This window comes from Ambystoma mexicanum, chromosome 13, assembly GCF_040938575.1.
Source record: "Ambystoma mexicanum isolate Mex_15411 chromosome 13, UKY_AmexF1_1, whole genome shotgun sequence".
Lineage (NCBI taxonomy): Eukaryota > Metazoa > Chordata > Amphibia > Caudata > Ambystomatidae > Ambystoma > Ambystoma mexicanum.
In genome coordinates this window covers 631,146,228-631,172,252 of record NC_090938.1, presented here as the reverse complement: position 1 = coordinate 631,172,252, position 26,025 = coordinate 631,146,228, and the positions used below count along the sequence as shown (strand labels likewise).

General features: G+C 45.0%; 1 protein-coding gene across 1 annotated transcript in view; it reads left to right on the top strand.

The window, feature by feature from the left end:
* Positions 1 to 1,939: 1,939 nt before the first annotated feature.
* LOC138521613 (ADP-ribosylation factor-like) overlaps positions 1,940 to 26,025 on the top strand; it is a 54,204-nt gene continuing 30,118 nt past the window's right edge. The window contains exon 1 of the mRNA XM_069634566.1: positions 1,940 to 5,358. Coding sequence (XP_069490667.1) covers positions 2,254 to 2,772 — 519 coding nt within the window. The 5' untranslated portion in view covers positions 1,940 to 2,253 and the 3' untranslated portion in view covers positions 2,773 to 5,358. The remainder of the gene's footprint in view (positions 5,359 to 26,025) is intronic.

Genomic DNA, 26,025 nt, shown 5'->3' with positions numbered 1-26,025 from the left:
CTTAAGCCCAAGAACCGCATTTCTCCTGCTCTATAAAGTCTTCACTGGCTCCCGGTTGCTGCACAGGTTAAATTCAAATCCCTCTGCATCATCCATAAGGCTGTCTGGGCCCGGGGACCTCACTATCTTCAACCTTATCTCACTAAATACTCTTCCTCTAGACCACTTCCCTCCTCTGACACCAACTCTTTGTGTGTAAAGTGGTTTGCTAAACAGAGGGCAGGGGGACGCTCACTCTCATCTGCGGGCTCCCTCCTTTGGAATTGCCTCCCTGGCCCCCTTGAGCAGGATCTTCTCAAATTCCGGAAATTCTTTAAGACTTTCCTCTTTTCCTCCTCCTTCCCTCCATCTCTCCTCTGCTAATCCCACAGTTGCTGAATCGGTGCCCTTGGCCCTTATGCATCTTCAGTGCCTTGACCTCCCACACCAATTCCCCCCAGCCCCTGTCTGTCCACAGCACTTAGCATTTGCACACCCTCCGCTCTGGAGACTCGCACTTACCCCTCCTGCGGCCCATGGCCATGTGGCACTATGCATTTCTAGCACTTTGACCATGGCTCACCCACGGGCTCGGACTCCCCAGCATTTACCCTCTCATCCCTCTTTCTTCTGCCCTTGCATGTTCTGAATACTCACAAGACATCGTAGGTTTGTCTCCCTCCCTTTTCCCCCTCTGCTCTTAAATTGTATGCTGTATTGTTGTAATGTATTTCCCACCCTTCCTCCCTTCCTGCCCTGTGGGCCCTTTGAAACAGTATATACTTATTGTATAAGCACCTAACAAGCAAACAATACATAAATAAATACCACCTATCACCTGACAAGAGGGACCAGAGATTCCAATGACGCCGACTGCACGCGCCATGCCAGATCAGGGACATACGCCAGACAAAATGACGGAGTTGCCTGGCCTGGCACAGCGAGCACACACATAGTCGAGAGAAGAGATGGCAACTCCCAGGACAGAAGAGACCCTAAGGACAGAAAGAAGCAGCCGATATTCCCTCTGACAGCATCCAGCACTGTCCACCCGGCTGCAAGGTTTTGTACTGAACGGGATCTATCGAGGAGCAGGAGAAACTAGAAGGAAGAAAACAGAGAGACAGTAAGAAAGGATTATGTTTACTGTTGGCACCAGCCAAGAGACTGAGAAACATATGTATCCAGTTATGATAGTCTGTTGTTTTGTTGTCTAAGTTGGGGAGGGATGTGATGGCCATGTGACCATGGAAACGGAGGGGCGTGGCTGTGATGGCCCATGTGACCTGGAGAATAAAAGTATGGGGAAAAGCCTGTCAAGGCTTCTGTCCTCCCGCTACGTTTACCAGCTGTGTGAGTGTGTCTGTTTCTGTCCCTCATCTCTGAGACAGGCCTACCCTGCCTCAGACGTAACACTTATATATGAGTCAAACACTAAACTTAACACAACTCGGTAATACACAATTTATCCTTCTCGGAAAGATGAAAGGTTGTCCCTGCCACATTACTACTCAGCCTATTGTTTCCACAAAGACCTCTGCAGTAATTACTCAAACCATTGAGCAATCTCACCACCTTAAGAAACAACTTTTCAGTGAGTCGTCCGACTCGTACATCACGCAATATGTCATACTGACTGCAGCCAAAAACAGAAACCCAGAGCATTCTACAGTCTTTCCACTGTGAACTTTGTCAGCGTTAACCATTTTGTGAAGTCAGCTCGCACCCGCTCAGAGAAAGACTTGTTCTGCCTCTGACAGTGTATCACTTCACTTCCCGTTCCATCAGACACTGCGGCAGGAAGACACGCCCCACTCCAGCGAGGCACCGTCCAGCATTTCACTTACAGAGCTGGCTGTAATGATGTGTCAAAAGCCAATCCCCTGCTACGTACGTCACAGTATAAGACAAACACAGCCCTGAACCAATCCAAACCAAGATTGCGAAATATGAGGTTGACTGTAGAAACCAGAAATGCCTCTAGGCGGCCAGTCAGCTGTGTGCATATAGGGAGAAGAACTAGGCAGTGTGCTAACAGTGCATACTACCTGCATCACGGGGACAGCAGCTTGGGAGTCGGCACACGGCTAACTCAATTGCCTTTACCTTTTAACTCAATTGCCTGAGTAACCTTTACACCCAGGAAGAGATTGACAGGTGCAGCAGCAAGGCGTGACAGTGAGAGTGTGCACAAGGAGAGAGCCACACACCGCTTGGTACTGATTGGTGGTTTTCCTCAGCACAATCCAGGAAGCGCTGAAGAGCTTCCAAGGCATGGAAGCCCGGATCATGATGTTGGGACTGGACGCCGCTGGCAAAACCACCATTTTGTACAGGCTGAAGCTGAATGAGACCGTGCCCAACATCCCCACCCTCGGCTACAACGTTGAGACACTGGAGCCCATGCAGAATGTGTCCTTCACCATTTGGGACGTGGGCGGCCAGCCCAAGATCCGGCCTCTCTGGAGGCACTACTACACAAACACGGATGGGCTGCTCTTTGTGGTGGACAGCGCCGACCCAGAGCGCTTCGAGGAGGCCCGGTCCGAGCTGGTTGCCATCTTAGAGAATGATGCCATGTGGGGTGTACCAGTGGTAGTACTGGCCAATAAACAGGACCTGGTCGGGGCCCGGTCCACCTCTGTGCTAGTGGAAGAGCTGAGGCTTCTGAAGCTGATGGGGCATGAATGGCGTATACAGGGCTGCTGCGCCACCAGTGGCGATGGACTGGTGGAAGGGATGGAGAAGATGGCTGAGATGGTCAAACAGCGCAGGAAGTACTGGCCAGTATAAGCAAGTAACGCTCGGGCGGCAAGGCCCTGAAATATGCTTGGGACACAGGCATCATTCTGAGGCTGAACTTCACTTCCAAATTTCCAAATCATATTTTGTACTTAATTCTGGGGATTAGCCTGTTTCTAATGATGCTCATGAGAACTAAAGCACTGTGGGATAAAGTGGTGTGCACAAGATCACACGGGGTGTGTGAGGAAGGTAGGACTAGAATGCTGGGATCATGTTAGCATCGCCAGCGACTTAACAACTAGACCTCAAATACCTACGAGCAAATACTTTGGCTGAGAACTCTGAGATGTTCAGATTCTGTTCTGAGAGACCTCTAGACAATTGAACGCACTCAGTCTCAGTTTTCCTCAAAGGGACTCTGGTGATACAACATGAAGGGAGCCTCTGTGGAAGATCTCCCAGTGTCCTCACACTCTGAGATCATGCTATTACCAGGTGAAGCTGTCTGAGCTTATAACGAACTTTGATCATGCAGTGTTGCAGCTTGGGTAGAGGGGGCTTTGGGAAGTCTGTAACAGGTGTTATCGCCCTGCAAAATAGTTGTGGGTCCGGTGGTTTTGGGCCGATAACACCCATTACAGCCTTCCCTTCCCTATGACCACAAAGACATCCGTTTTCACAGGGTTAAGGAGCTATGCCAACTAGGGCCTGGGCTTAAAAGCAGCAGCTGTATAAAGATATCAGTGCTGGAAGGCTGGCCATGGGAGAGGCTGAGCCCTCAAGTGGAATGTTAAATGTTAGAGATATCTGTACCGCGCACCGTCACCGACGGAGTTGGTCCCCAGGCACTCTGGCGGATCTGCAAACGAGAAGGCGAGGTGGGTTAATAGGGTGAAGAGGGAGTAGGATAGTGAGAGGGGTGGTGTTCTGTTGGCAGCTACATCTCGGTAGACACCGTGCGCTGAGATTTGGTGCAAGTATCGGAGCGATGGCGAACCTCGCGTGCTGTTGGAGCGGCTTACGTGTTGTTGCAGTGTGGTGAAGTGCATGCGGCTTGCGGTGCGAGAGGTGTTTTGTGAGTTATTGAGTGCGTTAAGTATGTAGATAGTTTGAGCTTCTTGGTTGTGGGCCATGTTTTGCCGCTAGTCCTCACAGTATGGCGGGATGCTTAGACTTTGGGAATCCTGCATGGCGTGAGAGCATCTAGATTTGAGAGTCCTATATGGTGGGAGAGCGGCGTATACTCAGCAGAGCAATTGTGTATAGTACCATACACTGCTGGATTTAAGAAACGATTGAGCAATTCAGTAAAATCCCAGACCACAGCTAGATCTGATGGTCCTGCACAGTGGGAGGAAGGCCTACGCCCAGTAGATCAATTAAGGTTTTGGCACTGGCGACTTCCTGTTGTTTCAAATGACCTGTGTGTGGAGTAGTATTCTGATGAACAATGTGTAGTGAAATTGGAGGGTCTCTTCTTCTCCATGGATGTCGGGGCTGGAATTGTGGTGCGGTCTTTCCCTATTATCTGAGTGAATTTTTCTGTTGGTGCTTCATGTAGAGAGTAAAGCAGTAGAAGTGTTTGTAACAGTGGTTAATGCCCGCTCCTCGCCCGCTGTGTACAATGGCTCACCAGCGATGAAATGCCATAATGCTGCGGTCATGGGATTTGACCTCTTGTGCTCTATGTCACATTTACAAAGAGGGTGTCTTTATATTGCACTGATATACACCGATTGTTCTCAATATATAAACCAATGAAGAGGTCACTAAAGGGATTGATCTCACATATCTCCCCTTGTGGTCAAAGTGGCAACGATGGCATTTCTCTAATGTGCGCACAATCCTACATGGCAGCATCAAAATACGATATTTTGCGGCTGACAGACTTTCCCTATTTGGGGTGTGTGTTTCTACATTTGTGAGCATTGCCTGTGCGCGTGCATGTGTGTTGGGTGCCTTATTGCATACAGCGTTATGTTATCTCACTTTAAAAAGCATCTCTACTGCACCCGCTCCACCACAGTGGTCTTGAGGTGCCAAAGCGTGTCTGAGAAGTTGGCTTCTTGTGCCCCCCACCTTGGGTGAACCAGACTGTGCCCTGTGGAAGAAAGGAGGAGCAAAGATGAGAGAAAAGGGGAGGAGGGAGTAGGATCGCAGCGCCCAGACAGATGGAAAGTGACAATGGGTGCGGGAGAAGTAATGTGATTGTGGGAGTGGGTAGCCAGGTGTAACATATGGTAAGCTTCACGCAATTGGCATTTACTGTGGGGGGGTGAGCTCATCAGAGGACAGGCGATCAAACCTGTTTGTAAGGGTTTCAGAACAAAAAACATGTGTATGTTTCTTTAAATCAAGTCGGTGTGTTGTGGTTTGTTATGCTTTGTTTATTACAGTTTGTTGTTTCCGTCATCCTACAGTGGATGCTTCTAGGCGCTACTCTGCTGAGATGGCGACAGGAGGCTCTACGTGGTTTCATTGAAATAAATCACTGCGTGGTAATTTACTATGTGGTCAATTGTTTATTTTTCTTTTAATGTGGGGTCACCCATGTCCACTCATTTACCCCCTACTAATCCGACCCCTAACCTTTTCAACACCTCCATCTGTAGTTATCTATTTTACCCCCACAAAGTAAATGTCCGCATAGTAATTTATTTCCATGAAATCACAGAAATCTGTGACAGGGAGCACAGGGTGAAAATAAGGTCACCCACATGTGCGCACCTGGGAGGGAATGCAAATCTAAGGCAGGTGTCTGCTACCAGCATCTAACCAGATGTTTTGCACTACGTCTCCCATGATCCCTTACTATAGACTATGTTGCCTGCGGGTGATGGGAGTCCAAAAGATCTGGAGAACCAAAGGTTGTTGACCCCTGATCTAGGGGGAGCCTTTAAATAACGAACAAGTTATGAGACATATAAAACAAAAACAAAGCCTGGCGTTGAGAGGATCACTTGCAAATACTGAAAATCTATTAATAGCCCTCATTTATGTTATTGCTGGTTATTTGTAGACATCAACAAGCCTTTTCTAGTTGTTGAAAAGTTTAAGAGTGAGCAAAAACGACCGTAATCTGATTGCTGAGAGGGGTATTTACCAATGCATTGTGGGGTACATGAATTATGTAAATTACACGTTTGACTTCTCTGCTATATTGGCTGTTGTAAAATCAGTAGCTACAGATTTGAGGTTCAGATTCATGCAATAAAAGTCTCAGTGTTATGAAGGGTTTCCAGTTTTAATGGGCATTATCGTCTATTCTCTCATTTCATATTACAACATTAAAGTACTATTATATTGCATTTTTGTTTTCAATGTTTTTACTGTTTATTTTACAAAAACATAAGTTAGATATTTTCCAAGTTGGTACATTTCGTTTCTGGTCATTTGGAACCAGATGAACGAGAGGAACGATCTAGTGTCTGGGGTAATATGTGCTACACAAAATACCGTTCACTCTCTCAAGTGCCTGGAGGCAGGTCAGTCCACAGCATCCACTTCACAAGACTCATTAACTCACTCAATCACAGTTTTTGTCAGTGTAAAGGTTGAGCATTTACACATCCTTCTTTCCCTGGGCTCTCCAGTTCTTGGATGTTGCCAGGCCAACTGTTTTCTGAGGCCATGTGCATACATGCCAACATTCTGGGACCAAAAATCTGTAGGAATCTTAACGTTTGAAAATGAGTTAGTAGCATAATGAGGACATCAGAGGAAAATATGTCACATCAATTTTACCCAAAGAAATGACAAAGAAATAGATCTGGTGGCAATAGCTGCCCATTATCATGAGATGGCCCGGCAGCAAGGGGCTAAAACAGGAAATACCCACTGAAAAGCTATTCATCCTTCTATGTCAGCAAGTGCCTGCTGTGGAGGAACCGGTGTAAAAAGGCAACAACGTGATAACACTTCTGTATGCTCCAAGGGAAGTGACGGCCGCCCAAACAAACAAAGAATAGCTTTGCGAATGTATGTTGAGAGAAATATATTGCTGTGTTGTAAGACTGCTAACTGGCAACATGGCGCAGTTGCTGGGGGCTTCCCTGAGGCTTATCGGCCGTTTAGACTGAAAAGGTTGAAAGGCCCTGATGCCATCCCTGTCCTTGACGCATGAGCTTCTTGCCCCTCGCTTCCTGGATCGATTTTTTAATTTTACTTCTTTTTGTGCGCTGAGCTACAAGCACCGTACCAGAGAGCCACTTCTCTGTTGAGCGGGGAACGTGCAAGAGGCCCTGGGACAGGTATAGTGTAGGTCTGACTAATGGGGAACAAGCAGCTAGGGAGCAGCAGCCCCCCTTATTTCAGGGACACTCTGCTGTCTTCACTATATTGGTGGGTTTAGGGTATTTATATACCACCTCGAGGATACACCAGATTCGGTATCACCAGGGTCGGAGTAAAAGTACATCTCCTCCAGTTAGAGTGTTCACCTGCTCAGACACACCGAAGGACACCATTTGATGACAAATGATCAACAGGGTGGTTCGTAGTCTTTTAAAATAGTGTTCAATGTAATTCTCGCACGAGCAAGTGTTTCCATTAAAACCAGGTCATGTATTACAGTTAAATAACTGCACATACTTACAGTCGGCATACAGTACATGTTTGCATCAGTACATGCACATTTTCATATTTGATCATTCACAATTTACCATTTCCATTGCACAATACAAATTTGTTTCAAAATGTCACTGGTGTCTGTGTATGTCTTCTTCATTCAGGACATAACATAAAATAGAGCAGTGTGCTAGATTTAATACTCATATGATCAGTCTACTGGGGCCAAAGAAACAAACTATTTTAGGGCTGAAAATGGAGCAGTGCGTTGGATTTAATACTAACATTACCACTCTACTGGGGTCAACGAAATGAACCATTTTAGTGCTGAACTGCTTCTCAGAGCTAGAGCCATGCTACATCAAATACCTGACATTCGTTATCATTAATAGTGTTAGAAAAATTATCTAGTGGAAACTGTAAGATTATAAATAAAGATGAAATCTAGACTTTCCCCAGATCCAAACTAAAAGGAGATTAAAAAGCGCACACCCTCTCCCTTTACATTTCCAAATGTTGCTACTCGTTTTAGAAGTAAGTGGCCCATATTCTAATGCAGTGTTTCTATTGATACATGGAGCAGTGTAGCATTATTCCAGTGCTTGTATTGGTCTATATTTAAGTGCAGAAATTACTGTGATCCACTAACAAGCACACTGTTCATGGATGACTACTCAGACTGTTTCTATTGATCCATGTGTTATCAAAGTTCAGGGACGTCATTTCACCAAAATACCAGGGATAGCGGAAGTGACATCTAACAGCCCTTGACCTTAGATGACATCACAGGAAGTTGCCATTTGACCCCGCCCCCAAGTGACATCACGCGGATGATGGCACACGACATTCAGATGCGTGTAACACCCATGTTTCCAGGAACTCCCATTTCAGCCAGATATAAGAACCGAGGCACAGAGGGAGGCGATATGTGTCGCCGATCACAGATTTGGGAATGTCATATTCCAGATTCGACATAGGGGTCTATATGTAAAACATACATAATGCAGTACTTGTAAAAGGGTAACCTAAATCTCTAACTCAGGCTACAGCTAATGTATGAAAAATCTATAGATCAGTGGACACAGAAGTACTCGTTATCTGTGGCATTGATGTGTTAAACAAGGCAAAAAAACACCGACCTGGGGAGGCGTGCACTGTCTGTTCACCCAGGAGCAAAATGCTGCATGTGCAAGCCCCGAAAATAAATCATTTACCAGGATTTAGTATCAACATAAATTCCCTGGTCATAAATGTATCTATGAGTGAGATACCACTACGATAGACAAGTTCGGACTGGCCTATAGAGCAATAGAGCAAATGCCTGAACCAAAATGCTAGTGTGGGCCAGTTTTGTAGGCCTAAAGTGAGCCACTTTTTTGGATCACTTTGGCCACTTTTTTGGACCATGTAGGCCATTTTGATAAGCTACTTCGCCATGCGGCTAGTAGTTTTGACCAGTGTTATCGAATAAAAATTATTCGAAATGCACAATGTGCATCACATTTGAACGAAAACCGCCCTGTGAGTACTACTCAAACAGTTTGGCACAAAAAGAATAATAAGAATAATAATAATAATAATACTAATAATAATAATAAATTGCCATTGCGACTGTAGGCCATTTTTTCATTGGTGCTCGATACAATTGTATGCCCCGGTCCGACCCTGAGGATAGAAGAAACCTATTGTGTGGGTGTAAGCTGAGGCCATCGGTCTCTGTGTGCATTTATACTGAAGTTATGTTATGTGACAAGCAACTATATATTGTCCCCCACAACCCAGAGCTGGACATAACACCTTAAAGTCCAAGGCTTTGATACATTGCTCTTCAATCTTTTTTAAAGGGGTGAGGTGTGGGTGGGGGGGGCTCCACTCCCTCAAGAGTGGGGCTTAAGGCAGGGGCATTCACTAGTCTAAGTGAAAGAAGTAAATACGTTTTTTAATCAAAGCTTAAATGTTTCACCTAGTTTAGAAGAAGGGAGAGGTGCCTGGTCCCAAAATATACCAGCCACCAGTGGTGGCCAGTGAGTTGTTTGTTGGAGGGTGTACATTTTTGCCACAAATATACGATTGCGAACGAGCAGAGCGAAGGGGCTTGCACCAACAAAAACTGGTTTTGGGAGGGTCAGGGGGATTCTTCCCCCACCCATCAGAAAATGTTTTGAATAATGGGTTAAAACGGTGCATTACACAGCACACTTTCGGTGAAAATTTGATCGAGGTTTGCAATCGGTTTTGTAGGGTGTGGGATAACTCATGGAAAAAAGTACAATAGATGCACGTCACCAAAAGTGCACATGCGCATTTCCCAATGCATTATATACCGTCTGCCTACGGACATGCCCCCTTCTATGAAGAGATTGCAGGTATCCTAGTCTCGCTAAGCAAGCCTAATAGATCTACCCTAGAGCTTGGGGATTTTAATAGGTGGCTCTGTAATTCTCAGGACCCCAAAGCACTCCGCCTTGAAGTTGAAGTTATTGAAGTTAATGATTTTGCTATCCATAGTAAAGAGCCAACCCATAAATAGCAAGGAATTTGGTGATCATGAAACCGTGCTTCTGGTCCGACCATTTCATGGTGACTTTTAACTTGACCCTCCCGTTCCCTGCTATCCAGAGAAATAACCACACAAAAAAAGTAATAAGCAGGAATTTTAACAGGGTCAATTGCTTTGATCTGGAGCAATGTCTTGTGGAATTAATGAACTCCACTTCTCATGATGATCCACGGACATTTATAGAATATGAAAGGGCCTTGACTAGATGCCTAGATAAGGTGGCGCCTTTATCAGAGAGAAGACCAATAATCAGAAATGGTTTTCCTCAGCCCTGTCTGACCAAAAAAGGAAAAAAGGAAAGCAGAAATAACCCAGCAAAAGGACCAGTCACAGGAAAATAGAGAGGCATGGAAGGCTTTGGATGAGTTATATAATAGTAAAATCTTACCAAGCCAAAAAATGCTTCTTTGACTCCCAGATAGCAGACTCTAAAAATTACTCTAGGAAGCTTTTTTTGAAATTCTTCGAGACTTGGAAAAACCGAAAGTCATGCTCCACCAGTTTACTCCTACAGACGAGTGATGCAAAGCAGTGCAGAAAGCGTTGCAGATAAGATCACCGCAACCCATACTCAAATGAAGAAAAACCTGAATAATCCTGACCATGAGCCCCCCTTTGAAGATAGGGAGGAGACAAAATATGAATGCAATAACACCTTTACATTTCAAGCGATTTCTAAAGAAACCTTGGGTAAGGCTTTAAGTAAAATGAAGCCTACGTCTTGTGATGGTGAGATTATCCCTTCTAAAATTAATTTTGGAAAATCTTGAAACCTTCCTTCTGTTTTTGGATCACTTTACTAATGCCAAGCTTAGGGAAAATAATACCCCTGATTCCCTAAAAAACATAGCAGTGACCCCCTTACTAAAAAAGGCAGTGCTTGATCACAAGGTCTACACTAATTATAGACCTATTACGAACGTGTTGTTCTTAATGAAAGTGATCGATAAAGTGGCTACACTTCAACCACAGGAGTACCAGGAAAAATCAGAAGTGTACCGTCCGAGTTCAGGTCTCATCATGGCACAGAAAGCGCCCTGCTGGACTTGGACTAAGATGTTTAAAATCATGGACAACAGCAAGTCCGGGCTGCTGATATTATTAGATCTTTCAGCAGCCGTTGACCTTGTTGACCAGGAAAGGCTAATTGATCGTCTGAAGAATATTGCTGGCTTCTCCAATGAGGTAGCTTCTTGGATGAAATTCTTTCTCCGTAACAGAATGTCGAAAATCGTATGGGGTGAAGCCCACTCCAAACCGCAGAGACTAGCTTATGGTGTGCCACAAGGCGCATACCTTTCCATGGCCCTTTTTAATGTCTACTGCCACCCGCTATGTGATCTTCTAGCTAAATTACGAGTACAATTTTCTAATTATGCTGCTGATACACAGCTGATTATAGATATCAGTATAGACTATGAAAAAGACTTAAAAAAGATCTCCCTGATCTATGGATCTATTGAAAGCTGTATAGCTACTAACGGCATGTGCCTGAACCCTGCCAAAACAGAGTTATTAATTTTTGGCTCCTTACAAGCGCGCCCCAAACTGGATGATAAACATTTGGGCTTTATAATCCAAAATCATCATGTTAGCACTGTTACCAAGGTCAAGACCTAAGGAGTCATCTTTGAAGCGTCCCTCAATGAAGATGCGCAGGTGCACAATATCACGAGCAAGTCACAATATCATCTGAGGTGATTTACATTGGTGAAGCCTTTTGTCTCAGACACTAACTGCATTACAATAGTTTGTGCATTGATTATGCCGAGAATAGACTTTTGCAGTGCACTATTGGCCGGTGCAGGTAAGGCAGTCTACGAAAACTCAAAATTTAGCTAAACGCCATGGTGCATATCATAAAACATATTGCTAGGAAGGAACACATTTCGATGCACTGTAAAAACCTACACTGGCTTTCGGTGGAGGCCAGGATCCATTTCAAGGTTTGTACAGTGGGGCATAAATGTCTTTATGGTGATGCACCAAAATACCTGAAGGACTCCATCAGTGTCTCCTGCCCTAAAATAATAACTAGATCTAGTGACTTCATACATCTGGTTGGCCTGAAAAGCAAATGGGCAAAACGCCTTGGTAGGTCTTTTCAATCACAGGCAGCACCGTTTTGGAATAGCCTCCCGAAAGATTTGTGTGCAGATAGAAATCACTCGACGTTCAGGAAACGACTGAAAACAGTGTTCTTTGAATTACTTCTCAACCTGATACTCCCTAGATGAACTTACCTCCTCTTCCTCTTTTGCACCCTGATGCCTGTGGCTCCAGCGCATTATAAAAAAGCAAATAAAGAAATAAATTGTCATGCTAGTCCCTTCAATATATGCCAGTATAAAAACATTTTCATGCTGGCTATGCCCATACATTTCCATGTTGGCTCCACCAACATATGGTAGTGTTCCCATATAAGAACATACTCATGTTCGCTTTGAGATGCTTTTTATAGTATCATTACTGGCACTAGGCACAAAGCTGGCTCTGCCAATATATGCCAGTAATCTTATGTAAACAAATGCTCCTGTTGGTTCGGCCATTAAAGGTGACATGTCACAATAAGAAAACATGTCCAAACTGGTTCCAATTTAAGCCAGTCTAGCCCCATAAGAACACATCATCCTTGCTTCATCATAGATGCTCAGTTAATAAAAAGTCAGGCTACAGTAAGAAATATACAGGCCACTACACCAAAACATCAGTCTAACGAGGTAATACTAATTATCATGCTTGCTTTATGAAAGATACACACACACACACACTTCTTTATTTTTTAAAGCATTCTTACCTGTTTTTCCAGCTTCGGTCCATCACTCCACTCCGTGCTGCTCACAAACAGGACCCAGAAAGCTGGGAGAGCTTCCTGGTTCCTGTATATGAGCTGTCAGGAAGCCAGAGGAGATAGGGTTGGAGATGAACGTGGCATGTGACATGTGCTACATGTCACGGTCAGCTCCAACCCCTACTGAAAGCTTCCTTCACGCGCTGCAAGCCCTGGCCCAGCCTTGACCCTGATGGGTGAAGACTGTGCAGTGAACCCCTAGACCGCAGTGGCTGTGGGGTCCCCTGCTACTGCAGGGGCTGTGACCCCTGGTCGCCCCCAAATGAAGTTCCTATCAAAGTTATTACTGAGCCAGAGTATTTTAACCTGTGTGCCAGAGCAGTTTTTCCAGTGACCCACATTGTAGTTCATTGAATTTCATATTGGTGTCTAGTGAACTATTTAATTGGAGGAGTGTAAACATTTTCTATGACTATCGCAGTGGGGGAATCCAACTCAACCATGAGTTGTTCAGTGGGGGTAAAATTGTGCATTTGATAGCAAACTGTATAGTATTCTTGTTCCAAAGATGGCACTCTGCCATCAAAAGAGCAGCAGGCCATCTGAAACGAGCAGGCGATCTCCCATTTAAAAGTATATAAATCCCAGGGAGCCCTGAGCCCTCCTGAGAAGGGCGTGTGGCTTCTCACACTGCTCACTAGTGTGCTATGCAGTAGGAGGGAGCCCAGACTTCATTAGCTGTCAATCCTTGGCCCCTCTACTTGGTGCAGTGGACATATCCTTTAACACATAAACAAAATATAGATGTATCATTTACATTTACAAAAATATATCTTTTCTAAATGTACAATTCCATAGTTTTGCGTACATCAATGATCTTTACAGCTTATTTTATTTAGGTAACTTTTTCCAGATCTCTTTTAACCCTCTCCTGTGATCAAGAAAAAGTGCCCCTGAGGTTAAAATCCAGAATTCACTCACTTTGTGGCCAGAAAAACAAGCACAGCTCAAAAAAATACAGGGGGTCAATACGACTTGGGCGGTAAGGGATACCGGGCACCGGTAAGGAGACCGGTGCCGGTAATCCCTTAATGCCCTATTCCAAGGTCCCTTGGCGGGGACTGTAAGGAACGTGTGGTCTGACCACACATCCCTTACGGGTCCTGCTAAGTGACCAGGGTGCTAATAACGGGCTTGCAAGTCGCTAGCCCGTTATTAGCACCCTCCCCATTCCCATTGAGACCTATAGGGGCTCAAATGGAAATGGGGAATTGGTTTGTTCAATGGGGATTTACCGGTCCCGCCAGGGTCGGACTGCACCGGTAAATCCCCATTGAACAAGACCGTTGCCGGTCCCGGTATTGGAGGCAGCCATGAGGCCCATAGATTAGACAGCAAGTGTGTCAAGAACATGTATCTCTTACGCTACACAATTACACTCTGAGCACATAACTGCATTGAACATTTTGCACACATTACATGAAAACACTTTTAAGGCAAATTTACTGACCATTATTCTGCTGAGCATAAACCGGGAGATTGGGGGAGTTGCACTGCGGCACCCGCAACACTCCCTGTACTTTGCAGAATAGCATTCGGCATTTCAGAGATGCGGCTCTGTCTAGTATTCACCACTGTATATCAACTGGCTCGTTACAGACCCACCTGTGAATCAGGTCCCAAACTGTAACTCTAGAAAAGCGTTTCAGTGGAAAAACTAGGTGGGCAGAGGAAGGCAAAGCGTCTTGCACCGGGCGTGTGTATGACGTGGCCGGAAGAACTTGCTTGGAGAGGCCACGTGTGAATCTACGGCAGCGCTGGTGCAATGAGGCTGCAAGTAGTACAATGGTCCTGTCTGTGACCAGCAGCACCGTTTGTATAAGGAAGGCCCTGGTGGAAAACTAAGGTACTGGGCATAGTCGTCATCTGGGGTCAAGCATGCATCCATCTAATGAATGGGCCATTTACACGCCTACCTTCTGAATGCCGGGGATGGAGTGCTGCTCAGGCTGAGCTGGCTCGGCCTGGCTGAGGCAGCCAGGGCTGGAAATTAGTAGGATTGGAAACTGACGGCTGTAGAACTGCATAAAAAGCAGTACCCTACTACCCAAATCGGTATGGTTGGCAAGTGTTGAATCTGCAATGGAACGAATAGTACACACACACATTAATAAAGACAGGGAGCCGCAGGGGATGGAGTGTCAATTCCTTTTAATCTTACACGGCAACTGCCGAAGCTTTAGGCGGTAGCCCCGCCTACACATGCCGAGCCTACGTGCTCGCCATGGAAAGAGTACTGTGTCCTCATTTAACACGGAGAACGTAGAAAGAGGATGCTACATATCCTCTTCGCTTTAACAATAAACCTCTGACCTTACCCTATCTCTTGTATCCATCTTGTGTGTCTTCGTATTGTTCTTTTGGAAGGGCTGGGAATCACTGGGAGATGATCGTTGCTCTCACTGTCACTATTGTCTGTGTCCACATCAGAATCCATGAAGTCGGAGCAACTATCGAGTCATCATCAGATGAAGCACTCTCTTCTGCTTGAAAATTTTCCTGGACAGTTTGGAGGCCTTCCTGTGAGAAAATGTGGTCAATAAATTTGAGCATTGTCTTGTTGAGTTTGCATTTATCAACATTCAGAGTTAGATTTGCTTCTTCCAGTGCCATGCACACGCGCCGCAATGGGCCGTCATGAGATTCTTGAGTGGCGCCAAACACTAGGATGTCATCACTATAATTGAGACACTGTGGGATTTGCTAAATTATGCAGTGTATCTCGTTCTGGAATATTTCCGCAGCTGAAGGCACCCCAAACATGAGTCGCTTGTACCGAAATAGTCTAACGTGGGTGGAGAACAGGGTTAAGTATCGGGAATCGGGATGTAGCTCAAGCTGGTGATAGACTTTATTAAGATCTAGTTCACTCCATGTAGCAGGTGCATCATGTCATTCTCGGTGATGTATGCCTCTCCTTTTCAATGGCCGTGTTTGGTGTCCCCATGTCCACAGAGATGCAGATGCTTTTTCCGTTTTCTTTCTTCGGGACTTTGACAATGTGGGATACCCATGGTGTGCATCCTGTTGCATGCTCTATGATGCCTTGATCCAGGAGAGCTTGTATTTCATCCTCTACTTGCTTCTGGATGTTCAGAGGTATTCCTCGATAGTGTTGCGCCGCAGGCTTGATGTCGCGATTGATATGTAAAGTCAGCCAAGTCTGTAGAAGAAGGCTGGGAACGTTTTTGCATCATGCCTTTTGGGCTTGTGATATATGCTGTCATGATTTTGTACATGATGTGTACTAGACCCATCTGTATAGCAGACTTGAAGCTGAGGATGTTGCCACCTGGTCCCTATCCTTCTATTAGGTATATCAATATTTTTGCTATTTTGTCCTTGTATGTGCAGGTGGCCTTCAGCATGCCTTTGCATTTTAGTGCCTTTGCATTTCAGCAGTGTGTTTGCTCCACATGGAGAAATGTCAATGCCAGCTGGCTGTAGTGTCTTTTTGCATTTCAGTCCTTGGAATGTTGCCTCGTTTCCTACCTTGATGGTCGCCCCAGTGTCGATCAGGAATTCTCTGGGCCTCGCGTTGAGTTGCAATAATAGTGTTTTGCTATATTCTGTCGCTGTTTCGTTGCCTAGGGCATGTACATAGCCTTTCTTGCGGTCACAGCTATACGATGAGTCTGAAACGTTTTGGTGTGGGTGAGACTTCAATGTATCGCACATTGTGACTTGTGGACCTCTTTTCTGTGATTTCAGGCAAGCATCATCTTCGAGATTCATCTCTCCTGTCCTTTGGTTGTCGGGAGCTGCGCTGGGATTCCCTCTTTCTGCTTGGAGACCGTTGATTTCTGCTTGTCGGCGATGCCAGCTGTCTGGAGCAGGAGATGTCTCGTCTCCTGTTTTGCCCACTCTAGTACGTAGGCCTCTGGTAATATCTAAAATGTTTACAGACAGACAGGAAATGGTTTTCACCAACACACTTCTCACACGTGGGACCCCCTGCTGGGCATGGCCCTATATGTGGGAAATTGTAGCCACATCTGTAGCATTTCTTTTGGTCTTTACTATTATTATCTCATTCTGATGCCCGGATCTGGCATAGTGACGCAGGGGACGACGTCTGCATGATTTTAATGTTTCCTAATGATTCATTTTGTATTGATAGAGCCATGGCCGCGCCGGATAATTGTAGTATTTTCTATAGTGATCTGTTCCTCCGCAGTAGTTTTTTCAGAAATTCTGCTGACTCGCAATAGGCAATTGTTTGTGGTTTTAGAGCTTCTTCAGTCGAATAATGTTCCAAGTGACAATATTTCATCTTTTTTGACAAAATGATCGAGGGTTTCACCTTTTTTCTTGCGTAGACGTATAAAAAATGTGGCTTTCTTAATCTACGTTTCGCAGTGGGGCGGAATAGTTGTTCAGGGCATCAATAATAGTAGTGGTGGAGCTTTGTGGCAGTTCAAGGTCAATGCTGTGGACTACTGGTCATATCGAGTGCAGCAGTATTCCCCTGAGGCGGCGCTCTTCCATCACCCCTGTTGCATCAATATATATTTGAAGTTCCTGTAGCCATCAGTTCCACCGTGGCGCTAGGCTGCTGGTGTCAGTGATGTCGAAGTGGCGGACCGCCTGTAGCTGAAGTGGTTCATTACCCCGTTCTGCCCTTTCATGAGGCGGAGAGACATGGGGACGGGGACTTGTGAGAAGGAGCTGCCAACTGCCTTGTCCCCTGACATATTGTAAAGATTTCTCCACTATGTGCACTGAGTTTGGAGCACAGTGTACGCAGAACACGTGGTGGGAGGAAAATGCAGACTTGGAGGCAGGTGACGCATGTGCCAATGTGGCTGTAGCAGGCGGGTGCAGACAATTCCTTGCCACGTACTTCCTCTAATGAGTGTTCAAATGGGCGATCACTCTTTGCAGGGAATGGTGCCGCGATTGCTAATCGCTGGGTTTATTTGCGGGTGTAAGGTTTTGATGAATAACTTTTGTTATTGCGGGCATGCTGATACATTTACCGGGCTGCTGGCGCTTCTGGCGCGACGGCGGGGCATCAGCCGGTGTTCCTTCATGAGCAGTGCACACCGCAGGAGGCTGAACACAGCATGCGTGTCTTCATGCGCTGCACGCGTTTGTTTGGAACCTCATCGCCAGTGTTGAATCAATAATGGAACAAGTAATACACACACACATTAATAAAGACACAGAGCCGCAGAGGATGTCTTTTAAACTCCTTTTAATCTTACACAGCAACTGCCGAAACTTTAGGCGGTAGATCCGCCTACTCATGCTGAGCCTACGCGCTTGCCATGGACAGAGGACTGTGTCCTCATTTAACACTGAGAACATAGAAAGAGGACGCTACAGCAAGTATGCATTTGCAACAAAATATGTGTTGGACCCACATTTGCATAAGCAGTGATTGCAGTGACATCAATGAAAGCGTCATCACAGGAAGTTAGGTATAGTGCATCTTTAATTCTGAAGGGAATCATGGAAAGTGACATTGTAGCCCAAATGGCTGCCTGCCTGCCCAGGCTTTATTGCCCACTAAAGGCCAGGTGATGAAGTTAAAGGCCTGGACGAAGCAAGTGCCTCTGATTAGGTTTCTGAAACCTTTGAAGCATGGCCTAGTGGCCATTAAGGTTGAAAACATCTGGTTGCTTTTGTACTGAACATGGGAAAGCTGTTTGAGCTCTGAACGGAATTCGCAAAGAGCTCAAAAAAGTTACCCACATTGAAAAATAAGAATCCAAGATGTCTGCCATGGAAAGGAAATTGGGAGGTCCTTCAGAAATCAAGCCGCACCAGTTATGAAGAAGAATGGAGTTGCTGATGCAGAGAGCAGCCCAAGAAGGGAAGAAGCTGCTGGCTACAGCGCCACCTGCAGACTGCATGCAATTAGAAAAATATGGGAGGTGCGCATAGAATCTCAGATGGCTTGGTTTGCAGCACAATGCTTAGAGCCATCTGATTAGCTGAAACGCATCTACCAGATGCTAATACAAGAAATGGACTCTAAAGGCCATCAGGTAAATGGGTGCACATTCATTACAAGATCACAGTCTATTGAAAACTAAAATATGGTTGAACTAACAATATGCACTTAAAAGATATAAGTTCACATGTCACTTCATCTGCTTTACATAGCCACCAACTGACAAGTGTACACCTGTGAGCTGAGGGTGCATATGTATAATACAATAAAGAGTAAGATAACACGTCTTGTTTTACTTACATCTAACCCTCTTTACACAGGAACTCTATAAGGTTTTCCGGCATCACTAGTCCTGAAAAAATGGACCGTCTGCTACGATTGATTAAAAAATGTGTATAACAAATTTTTATTCAAATAATTCGAACTGAATTTAAACATAAAACACTACCCTCACCTAACACAGTGTACTAAACACTAAAAAACAGTTACTAAAACATGAAATACAAAGTTCACTTATTTGCATGACACAAAAGATATCACATAACATAACACAAAAAAATCTCAATGTGTCTCTAAAACAACAACCATCCGAACATGTTTCTGTTCTTCACTGCCCAGTTCGGGCGAACATTCTTCAGGGGAAATTTTTTTAAAAAAAGCATCCACTAATCTCTTCAACACCGTGCTGAAAGGGTAGATTCAAACTTCTATACAGGCAAAGGAAGGAAAGAACCTCCGAGCCTTTAAATGGTGAAACTTCAAAGTGCGTCACAGGATGACAAATTCGCTGGTTTCTCGCCAAATGAGAGACCACTACTTCACAAAAGCGTCATAGTCCGCTAAAGTATCGCCACACCTTCACAGATGTAGGGATCAAGACTGTAACAAGCAAAGCAGCAATCAACGTGTTTGCAAAGGAGAAATCCAATCAGTCAAGCCGTAAAGTATCAATCTGTACACTCAGAGGGATTAAATCACTCTAATGGCAGCTTCCAAACGCACACAGCCAACACTGAATTCAGTGAAGGCTGTGTGCGTTTGGAAGCTGCCATTAGAGTGATTTAATCCCTCTGAGTGTACAGATTGATACTTTACGGCTTGACTGTGTGGATTTCTCCTTTGCAAACACGTTGATTGCTGCTTTGCTTGTTACAGTCTTGATCCCTACATCTGTGAAGGTTTGGCGATACTTTAGCGGACTATGACGCTTTTGTGAAGTAGTGGTCTCTCATTTGGCGAAAAACCAGCAAATTTGTCATCCTGTGACGCGCTTTGAAGTTTCACCATTTAAAGGCTTGGAGGTTCTTTCCTTCCTTTGCCTGTATAGAAGTTTGAATCTACCCTTTCAGCACGGTGTTGAAGAGATTAGTGGATGCTTTTTTTAAAAAAATTTCCCCTGAAGAATGTTCGCCCGAACTGGGCAGTGAAGAACAGAAACATGTTGGGATGGTTGTTGTTTTAGAGACACATTGAGATTTTTTTGTGTTATGTTATGTGATATCTTTTGTGTCATGCAAATAAGTGAACTTTGTATTTCATGTTTTAGTAACTGTTTTTTAGTGTTTAGTACACTGTGTTAGGTGAGGGTAGTGTTTTATGTTTAAATTCAGTTCGAATTATTTGAATAAAAATTTGTTATACACATTTTTTAATCAATCATAGCAGACGGTCCATTTTTTCAGGACTAGTGATGCCGGAAAACCTTATAGAGTTCCTGTGTAAAGGGGGTTGGATGTAAGTAAAACAAGACGTGTTATCTTACTCTTTATTGTATTATACATATTGATATCCCTGTCAGTAGAGTAGGATGTTATTATAGGGACTGTTTATACCTATTTGAACATACTACAGCTGAGGGTGCATAGCATGACATATGGAAGTGGTAACATGAAACCTGGCTTTGCACAGAGCACTTGTTAACAGCTTGGACTCTTGACTAGGTCAGACTTTCATCCCTCCCTGCTTGATACATTGATTATCTGTGCTTATGGCGGTGCTCCCTAATACTATTAGAGACAATTATGTTTGTGGTGTTCATTCCAAAAATGGTACCCCTGTACCGCTTCTTGAATATATCCTCTGGGGTGGTGACACCTTACCAATGCCCCATGGCTTCTCGCCCCCATCCAGACACCAGGGCTCTCATTGAAACATAGGGACCATTTTACTCCGTCGATATATCGGTGGCCCCTGCCTCACATCCATCCATCCACCCACCATTCCATCCGGGAGGGGCTAGGGGGGCACAGGAAATAAACAAACAATAAGGATGGATGCCAAAGAGTTGCAAAAGTATTCATACATACACGTCAAACGTTACACCTGGGTCTCCAACCTTTGGTTCTCAAGATGCTTTGGGCTACAACTCCCAACATCCCTAACCAGCAGAGTCAATAGCCAGATATCATGGGAATTGTAGTCTCAATCGTCCGGAGAGCCATAGGTTTCAGAACCCTTCACTAGACCATGTAAATATTGTTTACTCCTATTCACAGTCTCCCAAGGACCCTGGTTTCACATTATGTTGCCATGAGTGACTAACAAGACATCGTGCAATATATAGGGTGACCAGATAAAAAACAAGAAAAAACACAGGACTTACCATAGACATAGACGTAGGACTACTGTAAACACAAACAGAACTCCGATAGAATTGTAGTCCTACTTCTATGTCAGTGGCATGTTACGGGACACACACAATTCTCATTAGAAGAGAGCGCCGGGTGAGGAACGGGGAGGAAATGGGGGTGAAAAGCATTCACACTAGCAGGAACAGTGGCGTTGTACCAGATATTAGGATTTTTAAAACAGTTCCTGGCAAAAACCGGAACCGTAGCCACTCGTCCCTCTAATCCTGGGACGGGGGTTTTAAAACTATAAAAACACTCGGGACGCCGGGACCAAAGGGTTAATATCAGGACAGTCCCGGCAAAACCGGGACGTCTGGTCACCCATAGCAATATGTGAATTGCCAATATTAATATTATACATGGAACAACCCTAGAGTCTACCAAATTATCGGTGGGGATTATTTCGAATAACATGCGGTGACCTGGGTAAGTATTGACCAACTATCCTGATTTTTCCAGCGGAATTAGATAATCTGCAGAGGATCGCACGATTTGAAAAAGTGGTGATGCTAGGATTTCGGCCCAGTCTGTAATTTACGCGTTTGACTCCATTCTTTCCGAGCTCAAGTGGTATAGGAAGGTTCAATTATTTGCGAATGTCTTTCAAGAGCTAAAATAATGCTTGTATCTATAAAATATGCAAGCAAAGTACACAAGTCACATGATAAAACAACATATATGTAGTCCCTGTAAAAGCATTGTGAAAAAAGACACCATGAATGTATATTTATTGTCCCCATTTTGAATGGAAACTACAGGTGCCAGAATGCAAAGTGGTGTCAGCAAAACTCATGTATACCGAGCTTACTACTGTAACTTCAAGTCTTAAAGACACAAAGCATCAGAACATGGGCGATAAAAAAAATCACCTACTTGTCATTGGTTGACACGCCTGCAGCTTGTTTATTATGATGTGAACAACATTTGAATACCTAACAAAAAGACAACCTTTCTTTGCTTGTCAAATAAGCAGACATCATGCAAATCCACCAGACAGTTTAAAAAGGGGTTTATTTTGTGGTTCAGTTTCACTGTTTTGTTGGAACAGAGCACATCTTGGGTACCTGACTGCAGCTGCGTGGAGGCTTTGAGATGGAAGTACACGCCTTGCAATTCTTCTGAGCTGTGCATTGGCAGCCAGTCAGGCGTCTGGGCACAGGCAGCCGCCACTCCAAGGCTCCATTCCAGACATGTTCAAGAGTATTTGCAACACCAGCACGAGGCCCTGTTGGAGGTGGTGGGCAATCGGCGACTGGTACACTTGGCACCATAGGGACGCCTCGTGAAAGCACGGATGGCAGTGTGCAGCAGAGTGTCGAGGCGTGAATGCAATGCCACCAGGGATGAAGTCCAGGGTACATGTTAAGTCTTAGCTTTAGGGTAAAATATGTAGGCGGAGCCGTACGTGGGTTTGATAAATATTTACTGGGTTTAAACTTCAGGTAAGTACATGAGGACAGATAAGTAAAATACATAGGCAGGGAGAGACATCCACCGGCCCTCTTGTCCATTAATCATCCAGGTGCCAACTGTTTTTCTCTGGAACACTCATGCACATTCCAGTCCAAACATTCCACATCAACACTCTAAATATGATCCAAGCATACAAACATGGAGAGGGAGCAGATCCAAACCTAACATATCTTCTCCCTTTACATAAACAGACAACAGCAGGAGAAGACAAAAGGAGAAGATACGCAATTGCTCTGAACAAAATCTAATACACAAGAATGACCAAACAGGCCCAATACGCCACAATCCAAACTCTTACAAAGCAAGCTACTGCTCAGAGCAATACCCCCAATACCCCATAAAGTAACCTAGTAATAACGATGTGATCAATGGGTATGATGCAATAATAAATCAACACATGCGCTGTAGTGCAAAGATGCAATTTATAACAATCTGCACCCTAGCCTGTAACACTCCCTTTTTATACAGACAGTGTAATGGACAGTAGTCCGCTCAATGGTTCACCACAACCATTGCACCTTTTCACACATGCAACACATGTAATGGACATTAGTCCGCTCAATGGTTCACCACAACCATTGCACCTTTTCACACATGCAACACATGTAATGGACAGTAGTCCGCTCAACGGTTCACCTCAACCATTGCACCTTTTTACACATGCAACACATGTAATGGACAGTAGTCCGCTCAACGGTTCACCTCAACCATTGCACCTTTTTACACATGCAACACATGTAATGGACAGTAGTCCGCTCAACGGTTCACCTCAACCATTGCCCCTTTTTACACATACCACACGTGAAATGGACAGTAGTCCGCTCAACAGTTCACCTCATCTCATGTGCACCACATGCACACTTCCAATGCTAGACCAATGGCATCTACAATGCCACCAAATGGCACCTCATGCACCAAAACCAGTGACGTCTCAGGTGCACCTCATGCACACTCCCTATGCCATACATGTGACATCTCATGTGCCAAACTAATGACCGGTAATGGCGGAACTCATTTCACAACTTAGCACACACACGTGCCGGGACACCCAGTTCCCCAAAACTTGCACTTAGTGCCTAACAAGTCCCACCAAACTTGCACCTAGTGCCGGGACCACAAATCCCATCTAAACACTCATTATCACCGAAATGCACCCACACCAGTTTCACTACACAACCATAGATAATTTGAGCACATAAGTATGGTAAACGAGAGTTACACACTTCAATCGAGTCCATGGTCTGTGCGACACAGAGTTCTTAATGTGTGTAAACCTGTGGAAGAAACATTTCATTAGAACATTGCACAGTATACCTTGCACCAACACTGCAGTGACACCCCACATTAACCTTGCAGTATAAATAAATATTGCATTGTGCGCTCAAAGTTTTGTGACTGCACAATCAACAATAACAACGTTGCAACACATGTATAGCAAAACATGTAAGTCACGAGCGTAGTTCAAAAAAAAAAAAACTTCCTGTGTCTGAAGGGAAACGTTCAAACAGTACCTGAATATTTCAACATGGCAGCAGCAATAACCATGTTATCATGAGAAAACAGCATTAATGAAATCACAGGGCACACTATCACCCAAAGTACTCTGTTCACAAAACCTTTACTTGACGCTCTCACTGCCTTGACATTGAAGAGTCGAAACGTGCCATTTCCTTTTTCTTGACGAGCAGCACCAACATCATCCAGACCGCTTGCTCTGTCTTCTCTTGACGATCAAAACTATCTTCACGTTAGACCCAATTAAAATCCTAAACGTACAGAGCACTTTGGAAATTCGATTTGTTTTCTCCCCCAAGGTACGCCGTTGCGTACATCCGAATGTTCCAGTGTGACTCGGAGCACGTTGGACCACGTTGGAAGGTTCTTTTTTCAAAACTTCCCAAAAGCTCTTTGTGATGCAGTGTCTTCGTCTGCCGGGTCCTGGAATGCCGGCATGAATGATCCACACCAGCCACCATTGCCGATACCCCCAGCATTCTCCTGACGTCACCATAGTGGAGCAAATCCACGAAGGGGAAAGAGCTCCAGCTCCAACCGTCGCCCACAGGCTGCCCGCATGGGAAGGCCCGCCGGGACCCTCTCAACGCCGCACAGGGTATGTGGACCACGCGACCGGCCGGACCGCATACTCCACAGCTTTCAATCAAAGTGGCTATCAGAGAGCAGGTACGCTTCTGGCAATTTACACCTCTCTGTTTACAAAAGGGGCGCCACATCCCTTCTTCTGCTGGCCGTTGGAGCCGCCACCAGCCGTGAATCGCTGGCCGTTGGAGCACCTGCATGCTCCTGAGCAGACCGTCCTTTAGCTTTGGGGGGCTCTTTCATCCAGCTGGCCAAACATGTTACATAGTACTCTCTCAGTGGGAAAAACACCCGCAGATGAATGTCCGGATTACTACTACCCAGGCTTTTTGGTCCCTTAACGTTCACTAGCCCATTAAGATGCAAGCAAACCCCCTGACTCTCACAAAGTGCAGTCTTTTGCCGGCTCTAGCGAAAGGGGCAAGCTCACCTTCTGGCCAAAGGATAGCCTGGGGTGGCCGGTGGATGTCTTCTCTGGTGCACTGCCTCCTTCTCCATGCTGCATGTGCCCTCTGTCTCCAGATGTCCTTTGCTGTCAGCGTTTCTATCATCACCTGCACTCCTTCTCTAGCAGACCTTCCAAAAGCCAAATCCTCGTCGCCAATGTTAAGTCTTAGCTTTAGGGTAAAATATGTAGGTGGAGCCGTACGTGGGTTTGATAAATATTTACTGGGTTTAAACTTCAGGTAAGTACATGAGGACAGATAAGTAAAATACATAAGCAGGGAGAGACATCCACCGGCCCCCTTTGTCCATTAATCATCCAGGTGCCAACTGTTTTTCTCTGGAACACTCATGCACATTCCAGTCCAAACATTCCACACCAACACTCTAAATATGATCCAAGCATACAAACAAGGAGAGGGAGCAGATCCAAACCTAACAGTACACTCCGCTTTTTTCAGGAGTTGCCCCACTTTTTTCAGAGGGCACCTTGATGTGCTAATTTCCGGTGACACCACATTCCATATAAGTTAATGAGTTCCCACACATTTTATGTTAGGACTTGACTCCTGAATGCCACCATAAATGCGATGCCCTGCCTATCGCCCAGGTCACACAAGCCCAGGGCTGGACTTATTCCTGGTTCCCTTAAGCACAGCAGATCCACTGGCACCAGGCCTCCTCATCTTTACCACCATGGACACATCTCAGGTGCCCAGGGTCTAACTATGGATGGTCAAGGATGCCCACAGTTTGCCCATGATACTTACCTTGGCTT